The sequence below is a fragment of the Nansenia antarctica genome (genome assembly GCF_963989245.1).
Source record: "Nansenia antarctica genome assembly, chromosome: 19".
NCBI classification, from domain to species: Eukaryota; Metazoa; Chordata; class Actinopteri; order Argentiniformes; family Microstomatidae; genus Nansenia; species Nansenia antarctica.
The window spans coordinates 22785583-22804182 of NC_137692.1; the positions used below are offsets into that span (position 1 = coordinate 22785583).

The window sequence follows — 18600 nt, forward strand, 5'->3', positions numbered from 1 at the left end:
GAAGAAGAATAAGAAGAATCTGCGAACCTTCGGGGACAGAGCTTTCAGTGATGGAAGCAACATCCCCACCCTGGACGCCTTTAAAACGGCCCTCAAGTCCCACCTGTTCTACCGAGGCCTTCAGCCTCTAGTTCTGTTGTTGTTTTTGTTTTCTTTCCTGTATCTCTGTAAAGCAACCTTGGGAACCCTGATAGGCGCTATATAAATTCAAGTTGTTATTATTATTATTATTATTATTATCAAACACAGCGTAGTTTGATACCATTCCTCATTCCGTATTATTATCCTTATAACGAGCCCACCGTTCCCCCGTTTCTCTACCTCCACTAGCCTCCCTTGATGTGGCCCCGTGTCTCTCCCTTGGCCTACCTCGTCATAGTGGCTTTTGGCAAAGAGCAAGGCACACAACTCCCCGTAGAGCGCCGCCTTGTTGACCTGGTGACCGTGTTTGGCTAGTTTGTCCATGTAGGACTGAGCCAGCTTGAAGGTCTCCTCTCCCAGGTGGTATCTGCAGTTGCCGTTACGTACGTGGAGCAACCTGTAGAGAGGCAACACAAACACCATGGGGAACATGAGGAACACCATCATGGGGAACATGAGGAACACCATCATGGGGAACATGAGGAACACCTTCAAGCATCGGGATTCTGAATGAATGAATGAATGAATGAATGAATGGTCTTTATTGTCATTGCTATAGTACAGGTACCAAACAACGAAATTTAGGAGGGGTGGCTCCCCTGGTGCTAGGAAAGAAACACCACACAGGCATAAATAAACACCTAATGGATCAGATTATGATGGAGATAGAACCTTATCATTCTACTGGTTGACAAAGACTGTGGGAGCCTGGAAAATGATGTAGTGATACACAAAGAAAGGAGGAATAGAGGGCTGACCTGACCTGACCTGACCTGACCTGACCTGACCTGACCTGACCTGACCTGACCTGTGGACTTGACCCTAGACTCTGGGAGCCTGGACAAGTGTGGGTGTAGTACAGGTGTGATGTACTAATACAGGTGTAGTACAGGTGTAGTACAGGTGTAGTACAGGTGTAGTACAGGTGTAGTACAGGTGTGGTGTTACACCAGGTGGAAGGAGGAGGAGAGGGCAGGACTGACCTGACGCAGCACTCCACGGCACGGTACCAGTGCATGACCTCGTTGTGTAGCGTGCACAGCTCTGGGAGCCTGGACAAGTGTGGGTGTAGTACAGGTGTAGTACAGGTGTAGTACAGGTGTAGTACAGGTGTAGTACAGGTGTGGTGTTACACCAGGTGGAAGGAGGAGGAGAGGGCAGGACTGACCTGACGCAGCACTCCACGGTACGGTACCAGTGCGCGACGTCGTCGTGTAGCTGAAGGCACAGCTGCAGGCACGACAGGAACACCCTCTCTGCGTCGCCATACCAACCTGCGTCAGACAGGAAGCCACCTAGTGGAGGAAAAGAGCATTAGTACAGACAGCTCTACAGTATATGGCTCTTGATAGGTTAAGGCCTTCGTCTCGTTCCCAGAAGGTTGTCCTTCTGTCTAATCAGCCATCATTCAGCCCACCACTACCCTTGAATGTTTTAGGGTGCCACGGGCCAACATGAACATTTGTCCTTCACCCTGTGTCTTGAACATGTGATTGTTGTGTATTTATTTTGGGTAGGGGCAATATTGCCAGTGGTAGGGCAGGACATCATTCTGATGATGATGATGATGATGAAGCTGCTTTTATGTTTTATGGTGATACCAAAAGACACATTTCCACCCCTGGATGGTACAATAAAGAAAAAAATCGAATTGTCATTCCGTGAGCTTAGAATGATAAGGTTCTATCTCCGTTCAGAGTAGTTCAGAGATATTGAGCGTCAACGTTTTTACATTGATTCCATTATGTTTTATGAGACGGAACCTTTGTATTTTATTAATTACTAACTAAAACATTTCAACATTTTAAAAATAACACCACACAGGCATAAATAAACACCTAATGGATCAGATTATGATGGAGAAAGAACCTTATAATTCTAACGTCACGATTCTCCACTGCCACCTACTCAACACAAAGCCAAACCGACTTCAGACTCTGACATAGAAGAGCAGCGGAAGAAGAAGTAAGTGGACAGTGAGAAAGGGAAAGACAGAAAGTGCGGGAAAAAGAAGAGAACAGCACATGTTTCAGTACTGTTCACGCAAAATGTCTCCGTCATCGCCCCCTCCGAAATGTGTTTGTTCATATTATTATATTTCAATTTTTTAAATACGTGGTCCACCCGCCACCGTCTCACTAAATCTTGCGGGGAAAAACTGCCCCTGTTGGCGGCAATCGCCTCTGTGTAGTAGTGAAGGTATATGAGAGGCAGGTACAGTATATGATATGATAGATAGGCTGTACACCATAAAGGGATATGTGGCATTCTGCTCCACACAGGATAGGGCAGGGGATCTGAACTCTGAGGTTCTCTAACACGGGTTACCTCCTCATCCAACCCAGTGCCAAACTCGGGACCTTCGGGTACAGAGCCTTCAGTGTGGAAGCCCCCCCCACCCACCCTCTGGAACTCTCTACCCAAGGATATCCGTGACTCTCCAACCCTGGACATATTCAAAGCTGCCCTTAAAACACATCTTTTCACCACGTTTCACTGTCTCTGTTTTGTGTGTTTGTGTCTCTCTGGCTCTGTTCTGTTTGTCCCACTCCCCAGCGATCTTGGGTCTGTGAAAAGCGCTATATAAATGTAAGTAGTTATTATTATTATTATTATTATTATTATTATTATTATTATTAGCTGATGGGTGTACCTACCCAACACAAAGCCAAACTGGACGGCCTTCTCTTTGACATGGGCTTCAGACTCAGAGATGTACGAGCACCGGCGGCAGAAGGAGGTGGCCAGCACTGATGCCACCTTCACGCAGTGGTCCATCAGGGCCTGGAAACAGTGGTGCAGGAGGTGTCTGGAGGAGCAGGGAGAGGGCGAGAGGAAGAGGGAGGTGAGGGGGAGAGGGAGGACAGGGAGAGGGTGAGAGGAAGAGGGAGGTGAGGGGGGAGAGAAGGACAGGGAGAGGGTGAGAGGAAGAGGGGGGTGAGGGGGAGAGAGAAGGACAGGGAGAGGGGGAGAGGAAGAGGGAGGTGAGGGGGGAGAGAAGGACAGGGAGAGGGTGAGAGGAAGAGGGGGGTGAGGGGGAGAGAGAAGGACAGGGAGAGGGTGAGAGGAAGAGGGAGGTGAGGGGGAGAGAAGGACAGGGAGAGGGTGAGAGGAAGAGGGAGGTGAGGGGGAGAGAGAGGGGGAGGGTGAGAGTGAGAGGAAGAGGGAGTTGAGGGGGAGAGGGGGACAGGGAGGGGGTGAGAGGAAGAGGGAGTTGAGGGGGAGAGACAGAGGGAGAGGGGGACAGGGAGGGGATGAGAGGAAGAGGGAGTTGAGGGGGAGAGACAGAGGGAGAGGGGGACAGGGAGGGGATGAGAGGAAGAGGGAGTTGAGGGGGAGAGACAGAGGGAGAGGGGGACAGGGAGGGGATGAGAGGAAGAGGGAGTTGAGGGGGAGAGACAGAGGGAGAGGGGGACAGGGAGGGGATGAGAGGAAGAGGGAGTTGAGTAGGAGAGGGGGACAGGGACAAGGGGGGAAAGGAAGAGGGAGTTGAGTAGGAGAGACAGAGGGAGAGGGGGACAGGGACAAGGGGGGAAAGGAAGAGGGAGTTGAGGGGGAGAGACGGAGGGAGAGGACGAGAGGACGAGGGAGTTGAGGTAGAGAGACAGGGAGAGGGGGAAAGACAGGTGTCAGTGTCAGTAGTTCACAAATATTGTCCAGGACAATAAAAACAGAGGAGGGTACTTAGCTAGTATGAAGAAAAATTGATACTTGAAGGCCGTGTCACATGACATCAGGCAGAGAAGTACCGGTATGTCTGGAGGACATTATTATGCCACATAACCCAGCTTGGTTGGTTGCCTTGGGTGTCTTCTGGGGCCCACCTCACACGTCAGACCAGTCAGGACACTGATGGCTGGTTTGAGTTTACAACACAGGCCTCGTGTGTGTCTTACCTTTTGTCAGAAGCTCGCAGGACTTTGGCAAACACCTCCAGTTCAATGAACTCAAATCCGAGCTGGCAAAGCCGGCCCTGCTGGTAAAGCTGATAGAGAGAGGAAGGGGGGAGAGAGAGGGAGAGGGCAGATAGAAGAGGGTGAGGGAGAGAGGTAGAGAGGAGGAGGGGTAGAAGGGATGGAGAGAGAGAGAGAGAGAGAGAGAGAGAGGAGGAGGAGAGATAGAAGGGAGAAAGAAAGAGAGGGGGGGGTAGAAGGGAGAAAGAGAGAGAGAGAGAGGTAGAAGGGAGGGAGAGACAATTCAAGGTGATTGAGAGGACTCCCATTCAGCAGAAACACAAAGGAGAATGGGGGGGGGGGGGGGGGGGCAGTTCAACCCGAACACGATGGCTGTTAAGACAACCAGTTAAACAGGAGCAGTCAAATGCACACATAGCATACCAAATAAACACAGTAGTGACAGTACATTAGATCCCTCTAACACAGCACAAACGTGCCAATAATGTCAGTGGAGTATTCCCCTAAAAAAGCTTGTTCCACAGCCTACGTATGTGGGAATCCCAAAAGAAATCTAAATGTAGGATAAAGTCATCTACCTTCTAATAACCTGGTGAATACAACTTACGGGTGTCAAATAAAGCATTGCCATCAAGGGCATCTTACGACAAAGTGGTTATTCTCAAGGACTTGCAGTTGGCTGCCAACAGAAGTCAAAGTATCCCGGGCCTACTAGCTGCTAAAGAGGTAAACCATGTACGGTATGTGTACCCGACATGCTACATACACAGTCTCTCTGGAGTAACACAACGTTTTGTTTTCAATTCCACCCAAGTTTAGCCAAAACACATATTTCCACAAGGGCCTACAATACTGTAAGCAAGTAGCTAGGCTATGTGACTCAGGAAGGGATTGTGACACAGGTAGCGCGCACACACACACACACACACACACACACACACACACGCACACACGCAAACACACACACACACACACACACACACACACACACACACACACACACACATGCAAACACACACACACACACGCACACACACACACACACACACACACACACACACACGCACACGCACACGCACACGCACACACGAACAAGGCTGTTCTTATCTACCCACCCCTGTCAGTGATGAGAGAGAGAGATTCATTCTTATTTTCTTATTGTGGGAATCAGAATACAATGCCCTCAATTGTTAAGCCTTTACAAAAGCTACCTCTGTGGCTGGCCACTAGATCATTAAACACCACCCCTGCCAGCGTGATTTATGTGCTGGTTATGCAATGTAACATGTAACCAACTGACCAAGAACTGCAAGCTAGTTATGTGTTGATTTGTTTGCAGGGGAGGAGGGGGGGAAACAAAATGTCCCCCCACCCCCACCTCTCTCCCCCCAACGCACAGAGGTTCAAACAAAACAAAGCGAATCGCTGACGTCTGGCATGTCATCACAATGTGCTGAGCTGTAGCTGGTGGTATTATCAGAGTGCAGCTTGACTGTGACAGAAGAACATTATCCATATTCTCCATCTTTTTCCTGTGATGAATTTATTAAAAATGTTAAGGCTATGAGGCTTTTTTGACATCAAGACAAGTGACACATGACTTCCATGTGCAACAACGTGTTTACTGCCTGCTGTCGTTTTAACTTTGGGAATCTCCTGGCTGCATCACCTTGCAGAACAAGTCCCAAACCCCCAGCTCCAGTTGGCCTAGCTACCTTTCACCTACAAAATGGTTGGCTTCCATCTGTCAGTTACAACTGGTTGGGTTGTAGCCAGCAGACCTGGGTATGGGGGTAGTCTTGCATAACACCAGAGAAAGAAATCTATTCTTGAAGCTCAGCTTCTACCCTAGGGCCATTCAGGCCCTGAACACAGCAAAGACCTAGGTTCTAGGCCCTGGACAATCTAGACAATTTGATGGCAGCTACTAGATTGTAATCAAGTGCAATACTGAAATACAACTGTGAACATTTCAAACCTGCAAACTGCGACACTTTAAATGAATGTGCAATAATACTATGTGCAATATGACAACCCTAGGGTACATAAGGTTCAGAGATAGGAAATGTTAGGATATTTATAGCATAGCATAGAGTACAGCACAGTGTTTTATTTGTATAGTATAGTAGTATAGTATAGTAGATAGTGTATATAGCCTTTATTTATGTAAACCAGCTCTTTTCCCTCTTGTTTTTAGTATTTTTTTTCTAGCACCAGGGGAGCCCCCCCTCCTAAATTTCGTTGTTTGGTACCTGTACTATATCAATGACAATAAAGACCATTCATTCATTCATTCATTCATTCATTCATTCATTCATTCATTCAATCAATCAACACTACGCTGCTACCTCCTTGTTGTTGTTGTTGCTGTTGTTGTTGTTGTTGTTGTTGTTGTTGTTGTTGATACTCAACTGCACTAACCAACACAAGACAAGAGAGAGGCCTTGACAAGTTATGCTGCAAGTTAAAGTGCATATCGAATTATGCATTTGCTCCTTTCTTACATCAACTCTGGTGTCATGTCCCTGTCCCACTTTCGCTGTGGAAGTTAGTGTGTGAAAGGCTTAGAGGCTAGTCTGGGTGTGGTGAAACTCAATGACATCCAAAGCAAGTCTCTGGGGCAGGTAACATAGCTAGCTGGAAACCCTCAATCTTCTCCCGATTCTAGTAGGAGAACAGTCCTAGCGAAGAGAAGACGCCACGCTAACCAGCTGCCTCTACCCAGCACCATATATTTATGTTGAGAACATCAACTTTGTCTGACAACATTTTAGCTAGAATGCTATAGCTTGCTGGCTATATGGCTAGATACCAGCTGTGTCTGTTGACAAGCCAACACAACAGACACTAGCTATGTGTCTGTCCACTACAAGCCAACACAACAGACACTAGCTATGTGTCTGTCCACTACAAGCCAACACAACAGCTGAGTAAACCGTGTCAGACAGACAGACAGTAAACAGTGTCAGACAGACAGACAGACAGACAGTAAACAGTGACAGACACACAGACAGACAGACAGACAGTAAACAGTGTCAGACAGACAGACAGACAGTAAACAGTGTCAGACAGACAGACAGTAAACAGTGTCAGACAGACAGACAGACAGACAGACAGTAAACAGTGTCAGACAGACAGACAGTAAACAGTGTCAGACAGACAGACAGTAAACAGTGTCAGACAGACAGACAGTAAACAGTAAACAGTGTCAGACAGACAGACAGACAGACAGTAAGCAGTGTCAGACAGACAGACAGTAAACAGTGTCAGACAGACAGACAGTAAACAGTGTCAGACAGACAAACAGACAAACAGTAAACAGTGTCAGACAGACAGTAAACAGTGTCAGACAGACAGACAGACAGTAACAGTGTCAGACAGACAGACAGACAGACAGTAAACTGCCAGTGTCAGGCAGACAGACAGACAGACAGTAAACAGTGTCAGACAGACAGTAAACAGTAAACAGTGACAGACAGACAGACAGACAGACAGACAGTAAACAGTGTCAGACAGACAGACAGTAAACAGTGTCAGACAGACAGACAGACAAACAGACAGACAGTAAACAGTGTCAGACAGACAGACAGTAAACAGTGACAGACACACAGACAGACAGACAGACAGACAGACACACAGACACACAGACAGACAGACAGACAGTAAACTGCCAGTGTCAGGCAGACAGTCAGACAGACAGTAAACAGTGACAGACAGACAGACAGACAGACAGACAGTAAACAGTGTCAGACAGACAGACAGTAAACTGCCAGTGGCAGACAGACAGTAAACTGCCAGTGGCAGACAGACAGACAGACAGACAGACAGTCAACAGTGTCAGACAGACAGACAGACAGTAAACAGTGTCAGACAGACAGACAGTAAAGTGCCAGTGGCAGACAGACAGACAGCTTACTAACCTTATAATAAACATCAAATTGTATATTCTCCGGCAGGGAGCGGATGTCCCTCCGTGACGGCCCGTAGTTGTCCACCACGGCAGAGATGGCGGTGTTGTAGAGGCTCTCTGGGACCCACTCCAGCTCCCCCGCAGCCATGATGTTGTTCTCCGTCCCCCAAAACACTGGAATAAGGAAATAGCCTTCCCTTCCTAGAATAAAGAAATAGCTACCTTTCCCCTTTCCAATGTCCAGAAACACCTCCTCTGATACTCCTCATACACATACACATAGGTCAGAGAGACAGAGAAAAGGTATGAATGACATGACAAAAGCAACAATAACCTCTGGCTTCCATGTTGAGGGCGACTCAGCCCGATCCCTGTGCTGTGCCACCACCCCTGTCTGCTTCAGACCCCATTCATCAGAGCGACGCATCCGGGTACTTTTGCCCTCAGCGTCATGTCGTCATGTCCCCGCCCCCTTTTTGGGAAGTGGTAGGAGTTTGATTGGTTTTGATTGGTCAATGCAATGTTGTGGTCTTTAATATTTTTTTATAATAATTAAGTAGTACATTTATTTTATTAGATTAAAACCCCTTGAGATGTGCCAACTCGTTTTCGAGGGGGTCCTAACAACACATAATACATAATAATACAATACATAATAATAATAATAATAATAATAATAATAATAATAATAATACATTAGGCTTATATAGCGCTTTTCTAGACACTCAAAGACGCTTTACAAACTGAAATTGCAAACTTCTTTTGCTAGTTTAATACGATAAAGTGAAAACAGTATTGCTTTTTAGCTATTAGAAACCCAAATCCGATTTTTTGCTCCCGTTTGCAGAAAAAGTGCTATACAAATAAAGTTATTATTATTATTATTATTATTATTATTATTATATATTATGTGTGTACAGAATACCACTTTTCTTTGCCTAGGTTTAGCTGAAATGTCGCCCTGAAACCCTAACCTTTTCGAACTCTCGACTAATTGGTTCTATCTCCACTCGTGCCAAAACATTCTAAACGGAGTTGTCTTGACAATCAGCGTGAGATAGACTTCAAATGGTGTATTTAACGAGTTAAAGGGTGAGAAACATGGATTACAATAAACGTCTGAAGATCCTCCAGGTAAATTAATCTTTCATCACGTCTCTCACTCTCTCATGTCCACCTTCACGCACCAAATGTTCAACACAGATTATGTTACATTTTACAGTTAAACAACTTCTGAATGCCATAGCTAGCGTTTTCTGGTTCAGTAATATCCAATTGTTTGTGATAACTCGTGAGCTTAGAATGATAAGGTTCTATCTCCGTTTAGAATGATAAGGTTCTATCTCCGTTTAGGGTGGTTCAGAGATAGAGTGTCAAAGTTTTTACATTCCATTATGTTCTGTGAGATGGAACCTTTGTATTTTATGAATTACTAACTCAAAAATGTCAACATTTTAAAAAATAACACCACACAGGCATTAATAAACACCGAATGGATCAGATTATGTAAAAAAACTCAATTTTGACAAAAATAATATAATTATAATTCTAACGTCACGTGTTGTCCCACTTGGCCACCCCTGGACCAGCTATCAGAGAGCGCCACGGGGCTGGAGGGAGATCATGAGCCGGAGCTGATCAACTTCAGGGACATCACTCAGCAGAAGGTAAAGTCAGGCTTTTCTTCCTTATTTTAGGCTATAGCTGCGTGTAAGAAAGGCAATAACATAAAATATGTCTTAAGTGCACCACTATAATTAGTTATACAGATGTTTTACATCCTAATGAAGAAGGAGTTACAGTGGAGGCCTACAGTGTCGCTAAGTAAGTACACACTGGAAAGGAGATGAAACAGAGGCTTAGCTAGTGGTTGTTTTCATTTACATTTACATTTTTGGCATTTAGCAGACGCCTTATTCCAAAGCGACTTACAATCAATACATTTGAATACTAAGCATGTGAATCATCAATCCATCAGTCGTAGCAGGAAGAGTAATCTAGCTCAGGCCCGGGGCCATTGATAGAAGGAAAAACCTTCTCCTATCACCTTCTTCTAAACCTAGTTTTTTTTTTTTTTTACACTGGAGAAACAGAGAAACAGTACAAGGGGGGCAATAGAAGTTTTTAGGGACACAGTAGAGGGGAAAGCGGGTGTCTTAGGAGACGTAGTGCTGAGGGGCAGAAGATGTCTCAGGAGGAGCAGTTAAGGTGTAACCTGAAGAGATGGGTCTTCAGTCCATGTTTTCCCCCTAATGTCTACCGTCAACGCCGAGAATACCACAGAGAGATGAATTCCATTCATCCAACCAGTCAAGATGAAGGTTCAATGCAACTCCGTCTCCAATCCCTACATGATCTCCCCTGTAGGACGACTCCGATGCTGAAAACTACGTCTCCCAGGTGCTTGTGGGCGCGCTGCTGGAGAACTTCCTGTTCAGACTCCTCATTATCGTCGTGATTGTCAGCAATTGCATCATTATTGCCTTCCAAACCAATGATATTATTGCCAAGGTTAGTCAATATTGACTGGTCATTCATTCATTACTCTACTCTCAATTTGAAAGCACCCTTCCTATTGGAAGTGAATTGTAAAACATTGATCTGAAATGTAATTGTATGATTTTTCTCCATTATAGAAATATGACATTGCGTTCACGGTCTGCGAGCATATTATCCTTACAGTCTTCGTCTGGGAGATTCTGGTCAAGTGGTATTATGGCTTCAACATATTCTGGAAGGTAAGCAGGTCCATTCATTAGATTATCCAGTTCTGGGCTAACCTAACCACATTAATAAAGGTCACAAAAATCAAGATACGATAGAATAGAATAGCTTCTCCCTTGCCAGTCTCATCCAGCTGGATCTGATGGTCTTGATGGCCTTCCTTTTCTAAGCTTGCGGCCCCCATTATCGCCCCAATAAAATATATTTTTAACCTGTCCCTCCTCTCAGCAGAGATCCCATCAGTATGGAAAAAGGTCATAGTGCGACTGCGTGCCCTCTTCAAGATTCATACCCCCCTTTCTTTTTGTATGAATGAATTGCAGAATGGCTGGAACATCCTGGATTGTATCGTCACTCTGGCCCTGATCCTTGGACCCATGATCTTCCCTCAGGATGGGACCAATTTACTAAAGGTCATCAGGTGAGGGACAGACCCTTGATTCACAATCCTCACCTCCGTCATAATAGACGAGGGGCAGTGGCGGACTCAGGCTGTTTGAAGGGCAGGGGGGGCGAAAAGAAAAAAAGGGCACCTACTGCACAACATGGGACCCCATCAGTGCACATGGTCAAGTTTAGACCATTAGAAGGGCAGCCAATACGGCACATCCTCTAATTTCGCCACTCAAAAGGGCACTTAAGCGAGACGTTTTTCAACCGTGGGGGCACCAGGAGGGGCGGTCGCCCCCCTGCCCCCCCCCCCCCCCCCTGAGTCCGCCAGTGACGAGGGGTTTTATTCATGTTGGACATGTTCTAACGTGGGGCTTTCCTGTGTGTTCTAGGGTGATCCGTAGCGCCAGAGGGTTTGCCTCCTTGCAGGGAGTGGCCATGATGGTCCAAGTTATCATGCAGTCTATCCCAGACATGGCCAACATCATCCTCCTCCTCGTCATCATTATGCTGGTATGAATCAGCCATCCCTCCCCCTCCCCCCCCCCCCCCTCTCTCTCTCTCTCTCTCTCTCTCTCTCTCATGGCCTAAAAATGCACAACATCAATATGATGTTTCGATATGAGTTATAGTGTGTGTGTGTGTGTGTGTGTGTGTGTGTGTGTGTGTGTGTGTGTGTGTGATGTCGCTGGGTTGTTTGTATCTGGTGTCAGGTCTTTGCTGTGTTCGGCGTGACTCTGTTCAGTGCTGCTGTTCCATCAGCGTTCGGGGACCTTTCCTCTGCCCTCTACACCCTCTTCATATGCATCACCCAGGACGGGTGGATGGCCATCTACAAGGAGTTTGAGGAGTGAGTGCCACACCCATTCACACAGTCCTCGGATTTAATGCAATTATCTGTTAATTTGTGACAGGGTAATAACGTTATCATTGACTAAATGCTCTCTGGGCTCGTTGTCACATGTCAATGGTACATCATAACGGAAACGGATGGACAAAGTCGCTGTTTGAATCAAAGAAAATGATTTGAATGATAAACACTCTTGAGGGAGGGTGAAGACCGCCAAAAGATTCAACATAACGGCAAAAACAAAACAAAGGAACATCATCCTTCCAAAAGGGAAGGGTGATGATAACAATAAAAAAGAACTAACGAGAATCACAAATAACAATGCTGTGCAGACGGGTAAGAAGCCAGGAGTGGAGTGTTCTCTGGTCTTTTATACTTCGGGCACCAGGTGCAATCAGCACCTGAGGAACAGGACACGGCTGTTAGTCAAGTTACAAACTACAGTTAGTCAAGTTCAAACTACAGCAGACGAGACATTGAATCCGTTTCAGAAAGTATTTAGTGATCCTAAAACTGTTGTTTGTTATATCGAGAGGCAGGCGCAGCCCTAGGACTTTTGTGGCGGGGGGAGCAGAGTTTTGGATCGACGGGTGGTAGCTTGCGCTAAATCGGCGGCAAAAGTGTGGCCCCCTCTAGCAGCTGTGTCCCTAAACAACCGCATAGACTGTTTATGCTAGCGGCTGGTCCTGTCCAGTGGGCTTTTCAACACTTCAACTTTCTTAATGTGCAAAAAAAACTGAAAACACATTTTATTTGCGTGATTTGAGAATTAACGACATACGGACCTTTTCACCAGACCGTGTCACATTTGTTTTCTTGGATATACTAGATGTTTTTTCACATTAGATATTCCCAATCCTGCTCCATAGAAGGATTGAATCAAATTACAATGGGTCACAGTGTGGTAAGAGATGCCCGTTCCTCTGCAGTGGCGATGAGTGGATGAGGTACGGAGCGGCGATGTACTTCTTCACCTTCCTCACCGGCGGAGCCTTCATCTTCGCCAACCTCCTGGTCGCCGTGGTAACCACCAACCTTGAGATAACGATGGCTGACCACGATGATAAAAACTCTGATGCATTGGCTGAGGTCAGTCTGTCTGTCTGTCTGTCTGTCTGCCCTTCCATTTCCTGTTTCCTGTCACTTCTTTTATTTGTCATTTTTTATCATTCCTATTAAAGCAAAAAAAAGGTGAGTTGATGTGAAGGAGTCTTTGTTGCGCGGTGGTGAATCACTAATAAAGTAACAGACTGATAAAGGCCATCAGTTGGTATGATGTTACGTGGATCTATTGTAAGGAGACACCTGGAGACATGTAATGCTTTACTCACCTGGCCCCACTCTGGAGGTGTAGTTCACACAGTACACACGGTATATGGCCTCTCATTACAATCAACCTATCACCAACCTTCTCACTACACAGCTGCTGCCAGCGGACAACGGAGGCCTCTCCAGGGACCAGGGCATGGTCCACATGGAGGAGGTCGTGGCTAAGACCGATATGACCTGCCGCCAGAAGCCCTTGAAGGCCAGCGGCCTAGAGAACCTGACCGTGGACACCTTTGAGGAGCTGCTGCTGGTGCTGTCTGCCATGCAGAAGAACATGGCAGCCTACAGGGAGATACGTGAGGAGCTGGAGAGGTACCGTCACACAACATGGGACCCCATCAGTGCACATGGTCAAGTTTAGACCATTGGAAGGGCAGCCAATAGGGCACATCCTCTAATTTTGCCACTCAAAAGGGCACTTTAGTGCGACGTTTTTTCAACTGTGGGGGAACATGGTCAGGTTTAGACCATTGGAGGGGCACCAATAGGTCACGCCCTCTCATTTTCGCCACTCAAAAGAGCATTTTTGCCACTCAAAAGGGCACTGGACAGACGTTTCGGTGGGCAGGCGGTCGCCCCCCCCTGAGTCCACCAGTGCCGTCACACCAGCCTGTTGTCCCTAGCGTGATCATTTAAGAAGGAAAAAAACAAACAATAACATTGAATCAAACTTTATTTATATAGCCCATTTCATACATAGATCCAACACAATGTACTTTACAGGAAGAGTAAAGTAAATAAAAACAGAGGGAGGAAAAAAACAACCTGATATATAAAAACAAGTATAATACAATTATTATAGCAATGGAGTTTTAAACCGTAAAAACAAAGATCAAGAGAGGATCACGCAAATGTTTTGTTTTTAATTCCAAAGCCGCTTCCCTTTCCAAAACAAGAACCCATTTCACTCAGTGTGTGAACATAGTAGCCTATTGTGAGCTTAGAATGATAAGGTTCTATCTCCGTTTAGAATGATAAGGTTCTATCTCCGTTTAGGGCAGTTCAGAGATATTGAGCGTCAAAGTTTTTACATTCCATTATGTTTTGTGAGATGGAACCTTTGTATTTTATGAATTATTAACTAAAAAATGTCAACATTTAAAAAATAACACCACACAGGCATTAATAAATACCTAATGGATCAGATTATGTAAAAAAAAAAAAAAAATTGGCGAAAATGGAAATAGAACCTTATAATTCTAACGTCACAGTATGTTATTATTCATGCAGCATTGTGGAAGAGGTGCACGACCTCTCCTTCAACAAGGAGCAAGAGCAGGAGGTGATCATGAGGAACCAGCTCGCTGCGACCCTCCAGGACAACCTGCTGAAGAACGAGTCTGCCACTGGACGCACAGGGGACATGCTGTCCACCCTGATCACACTGGAGAAGGTGAGAGGGCAGACATTTGGAAATGCATACGATCAGGAAGTTATATCTACCGATTAACGCGTTTATATTTATATCTAGCGATCAACATGTTTATATTTATATCTACCGATCAGCACATTATATTTGGCTTGAAACCTGCAGCTTTTTCTATACATTCAGTTCCTACTTGATCTGTCTGACTACATGTGTTCACTCTCTGAATGTGAGTATTGTCTCTGAATGTGAGTATTGTCTCTGAATGTGAGTATTGTCTCTGAATGTGAGTATTGTCTCTGTGCTTCAGGCTCATGTAATAGACTCGGCGTCCCCCTCGCTGTGCCAGAAGGGGATGCTGCACGCCGCTAAGAGGCAGAGGTCCATGATGGGAACCTCTGAGCTCCATCATCCGTCTGCTTCCACACGGGGATCAGACCACACGGGACCACAGTAGCGCTCACTCACCAGTAGAGAATCACACACATTACTGGTGTATTCCTAAACCATTGTGCTGATTAGGTGCAAACATTATGCTCTAATCTTGCTGATTATCGATATTTAGGTTTCAAAGCTTTCCAATAAAATGTTGAAAAATTATATTGGTTGCTAGCTGTTTCTTTACTGTTTTTTTTTTTTTAAACTGCTCTCTGATTCGAGGAGCTTGAAGGAGATAGGACGTTTGGGGCCGGTTTCACAGACAAGGCTTAAGCCTAGTCCTGGACTAAATCACACTTTCAATGTAAAATCTCCATTGAAGATGCTTTTTAGTCCAGGATTAGGCTTAAGCCTTGTCTGTGAAACTGGCCCTTGGGATATCGTTAATTAAACAGAAGGCTTAGAAGCCCTCGCCTGGTTTGTTATACAATAAAACTACAAACATAACAGGCTGGGCTTGTTCATGAGCCTCCGGGCTTTGCTGAAAGCGCGGAATCAAAGCGGCCAAGGCAGACCACAGAGAGAAGATTGAGGAATGCCTCCTGAGCAACGACTCCAGGCGGATGTGGCAGGGGGTTCAGCAGATGACAAACTTCAGAGCCAACAGGCTCACAGCCGCAGAGGACGACCCCCTGCTGGCGGGAAAGCTGAACACCTTCTACGCCCGGTTCGACGAGGGGCGAACGGAGGTAACCGCAACACAAACACCACTCTCTCCAGCTCTCAGCAGCCTCACCCTCACAGAGCATGAAGTGAGACGCGTACTGAAGGCGGTGGACCCCAGGAAAGCCTCGGGCCGGATGGCGTCCTGGGACGGGTGCTGAGGGACTGCGCCGACCAGCTGGCCGGGGTTTTCACCAACATCTTCAACCAGTCCCTGTCCCAGGCCACCATCCCACCCTGCCTGAAAACCTCAACTATCATCCCAGTCCCGAAGAAAAGCACGGTGAGCTGCCTAAACGACTACCGCCCAGTGGCACTCACACCAATCATCATGAAGTGCTTCGAGAAACTAGTCCGGGCCCACATACTCACACGCCTCCCGCCCAACCTGGATCCATACCAGTTCGCCTACAGAGCCCACAGGTCCACAGAGGACGCCATCGCGACGACTCTCCACGCCACTCTATCCCACCTGGAGAGGGGAAACAGCTACGCGAGACTGCTCTTCGTGGACTTCAGCTCCGCCTTCAACACCATCCTTCCAGACAGGCTAGTGACCAAACTACTAGACCTGGGTCTATCACACTCTATATGTGCGTGGATCAAGGACTTCCTGACCGACCGCCCCCAGAGGGTGCGGGTGGGCCCCCACACCTCCACAGCCCTCAGACTCAGCACTGGGTCCCCCCAGGGCTGCGTGCTAAGCCCCATCCTCTACAACCTCTACACCTACGACTTCACCCCCGTCCACCCCAGCAACTCCATCGTAAAGTTTGCAGACGACACCACCGTGGTGGGATGCATCTCGGGGGGGGGACGAGGCGGCGTACAGGGATGAGGTAGAGCAACTGAGCAAGCTGTGCAAGGTTAACAACCTGCTGCTGAACAAGTCAAAGACCCAGGAAATCATCGTAGACTTCAGGAGGAAAAAGTCAGAGATCCAGCCCCTGCTCATCGACGGAGAGAGCGTGGAGAGAGTCTCAACCCTCCGATTCCTGGGGATGGACATGCGGGATGACCTGACCTGGAAGGACAACACAAAAGGCACCATCAAGAGGGCACAACAGCGGCTATACACCCTGAGAGTCCTCAGGAAGGAACACAGCAAGCAGGAGATACTGGTGACCTTCTACCGCGGCGCAGTGGAGAGCATCCTCACCTACAGCATCTGCAACTGGTTCTCCAGCTGCACAACAGCGGAGAGAAATGCGCTACAGAGAGTCGTGAGAACAGCACAGAAGATCACCGGCGCCCCCCTCCCCTCTCTGGAAGAGCTGTACAACACACGCTGTCTCAGGAAGGCCTCCAAGATCTCCAGGGACCCGACCCACCCTGGGTACGAACACTTTACCAGGCTGCCCTCGAAAAGGCGGTTCAGGACCCTGGCCGCAAGGACAAACAGACTGAAGAATAGCTTCTACCACAGGGCCGTCCAGGCCCTGAACACAGCAAAGACCTAAGTTCTGGGCCCTGGACAGTCTGGACGGATTGATGGCAGCTGCTGGACTGAAAAAATCAGGTGTAGTGCTGAGGCACAAACATGTACATTTCAAGCCTGCAAACTGTGACACTTTAAATAAATGTGAAATAATACTATTGTGCAATATGACAACCCTAGTCGTCTATCTGTACAGTATAGTACAGTGGATAGTGTACATAGCCTTTATTTATGTAAACCAGCTCCTTCCCTTCTTGTGATTTTTTTTTTAAAGTTTTTTTTTTTCCCCTTTCCTAACACCAGGGGAGCCACCCCTCCTTAATTTCGTTGTTTGGTACCTGTACTGTAGCAATGACAATAAAGAACATTCATTCATTCATTCATTCATTCATTCATTCATTCATTCAAGGAACTTACAACTACTGACCCTCTCTACGGCTGACCCACTGACCCTGAGCACTTTGAGCTGCAACGTTTGCAGGAAAAGCGCTATACAAATAAAAGTTATTATTACTATTATTATTATTATATTATTGATGGTGATGAGGCCCTAGATCCAAGAAGATTGATTTGGGCATTCTCAATAAGAAAGTCAGGGATGCAAACTGGTGATGGCCCAAAAAAGGTGACAAAATAGTTTTTTGCCTGAAAACAAAGAACATTTATGAAAATTGTTGACCTATTTTTTGGGGGGTAAAAATGGCTAAAACGGCTAAAAGGTGACAAGTTTATACCCCTGGAAGTGGGATGGATTTGATAACGAAGCACTGACACAATCAATGCTCTAAAAAGAGCGCCGAGTGGATAGACCGAAGCACTGTAAAGGTGTGGGGGGAAACTAAAATTAGACACATTCCTTAATAGATGGTCATCCATTGCACTACATTTTCATTTGATCTGACTGATATGCAGATGTTTTTTGTTTTTGTTTTTCTCTTACCATTGTTGGTTGTTGTTATTGTTGCTGTTGTCACACTGCTGTTGTTGTTGATAATGGTGATAATGATTATGTTTATTGGCTGTTGTGGTTGATAATGGTGATAATGATTATGTTTATTGGCTGTTGTGGTTGTTAATGCCAGCGATGAAAATAGGGATTATTTTTGTTGTTGTTGTTGTTTGTTTTTTCTTCTTTTACTTTATTGTTATTATTTATTTTTAAGAAAGATATTCATGGACTGTTATTCTTTTGCGACTTACCCGTGACACCTTTATATAACATCAATATGTTGTGACATATTGTTTGACTGCACTTGATAAAAGAAAATGTTAGTACCAACATTTCGCGACAGCGCCATCTAGTGGCCGAAATAAAGTGTGTGGGGGGGTCCAAACTAAATAAAAAATGTTTTAAAGTGGGCGGGACTTGCCCGGGCTGCGCCGCCCGTGCTCCCGTTGCCACCTCTGTGACGTCAATGCGTAATGCGTCCCTGGCTG

At 46.3% G+C, this 18600-nt stretch overlaps 2 protein-coding genes across 2 annotated transcripts in view; one reads left to right on the forward strand and one right to left on the reverse strand.

Annotated features, from left to right (window-relative positions):
- Nucleotides 1-8287, reverse strand: part of LOC308174286 (amyloid protein-binding protein 2-like) — a gene marked incomplete at its 3' end in the record, with an annotated part of 19466 nt that extends 11179 nt beyond the window's left edge. Inside the window, exons 1-5 of the mRNA XM_080549360.1 lie at nt 7976-8287; nt 4038-4126; nt 2799-2950; nt 1310-1436; nt 370-538 (exon numbers count right to left, since the gene is read on the reverse strand). Of these exons, the coding sequence (XP_080405486.1) occupies nt 370-538; nt 1310-1436; nt 2799-2950; nt 4038-4126; nt 7976-8113 (675 nt within the window). The 5' untranslated portion in view covers nt 8114-8287. The remainder of the gene's footprint in view (nt 1-369; nt 539-1309; nt 1437-2798; nt 2951-4037; nt 4127-7975) is intronic.
- A 779-nt stretch (nt 8288-9066) lies between these two features.
- Nucleotides 9067-15081, forward strand: LOC308174009 (cation channel sperm-associated protein 4-like; the record flags this gene model as incomplete). The annotated part of the gene is made up of 11 exons (XM_080549062.1): nt 9067-9099; nt 9555-9632; nt 10333-10476; nt 10602-10703; nt 11013-11110; nt 11472-11592; nt 11793-11929; nt 12859-13018; nt 13353-13570; nt 14489-14651; nt 14935-15081. 11 exons carry the CDS (start codon nt 9067-9069, stop codon nt 15079-15081), a joined length of 1401 nt encoding a protein of 466 aa, XP_080405188.1.
- Between the last annotated feature and the right edge of the window lie 3519 nt (nt 15082-18600).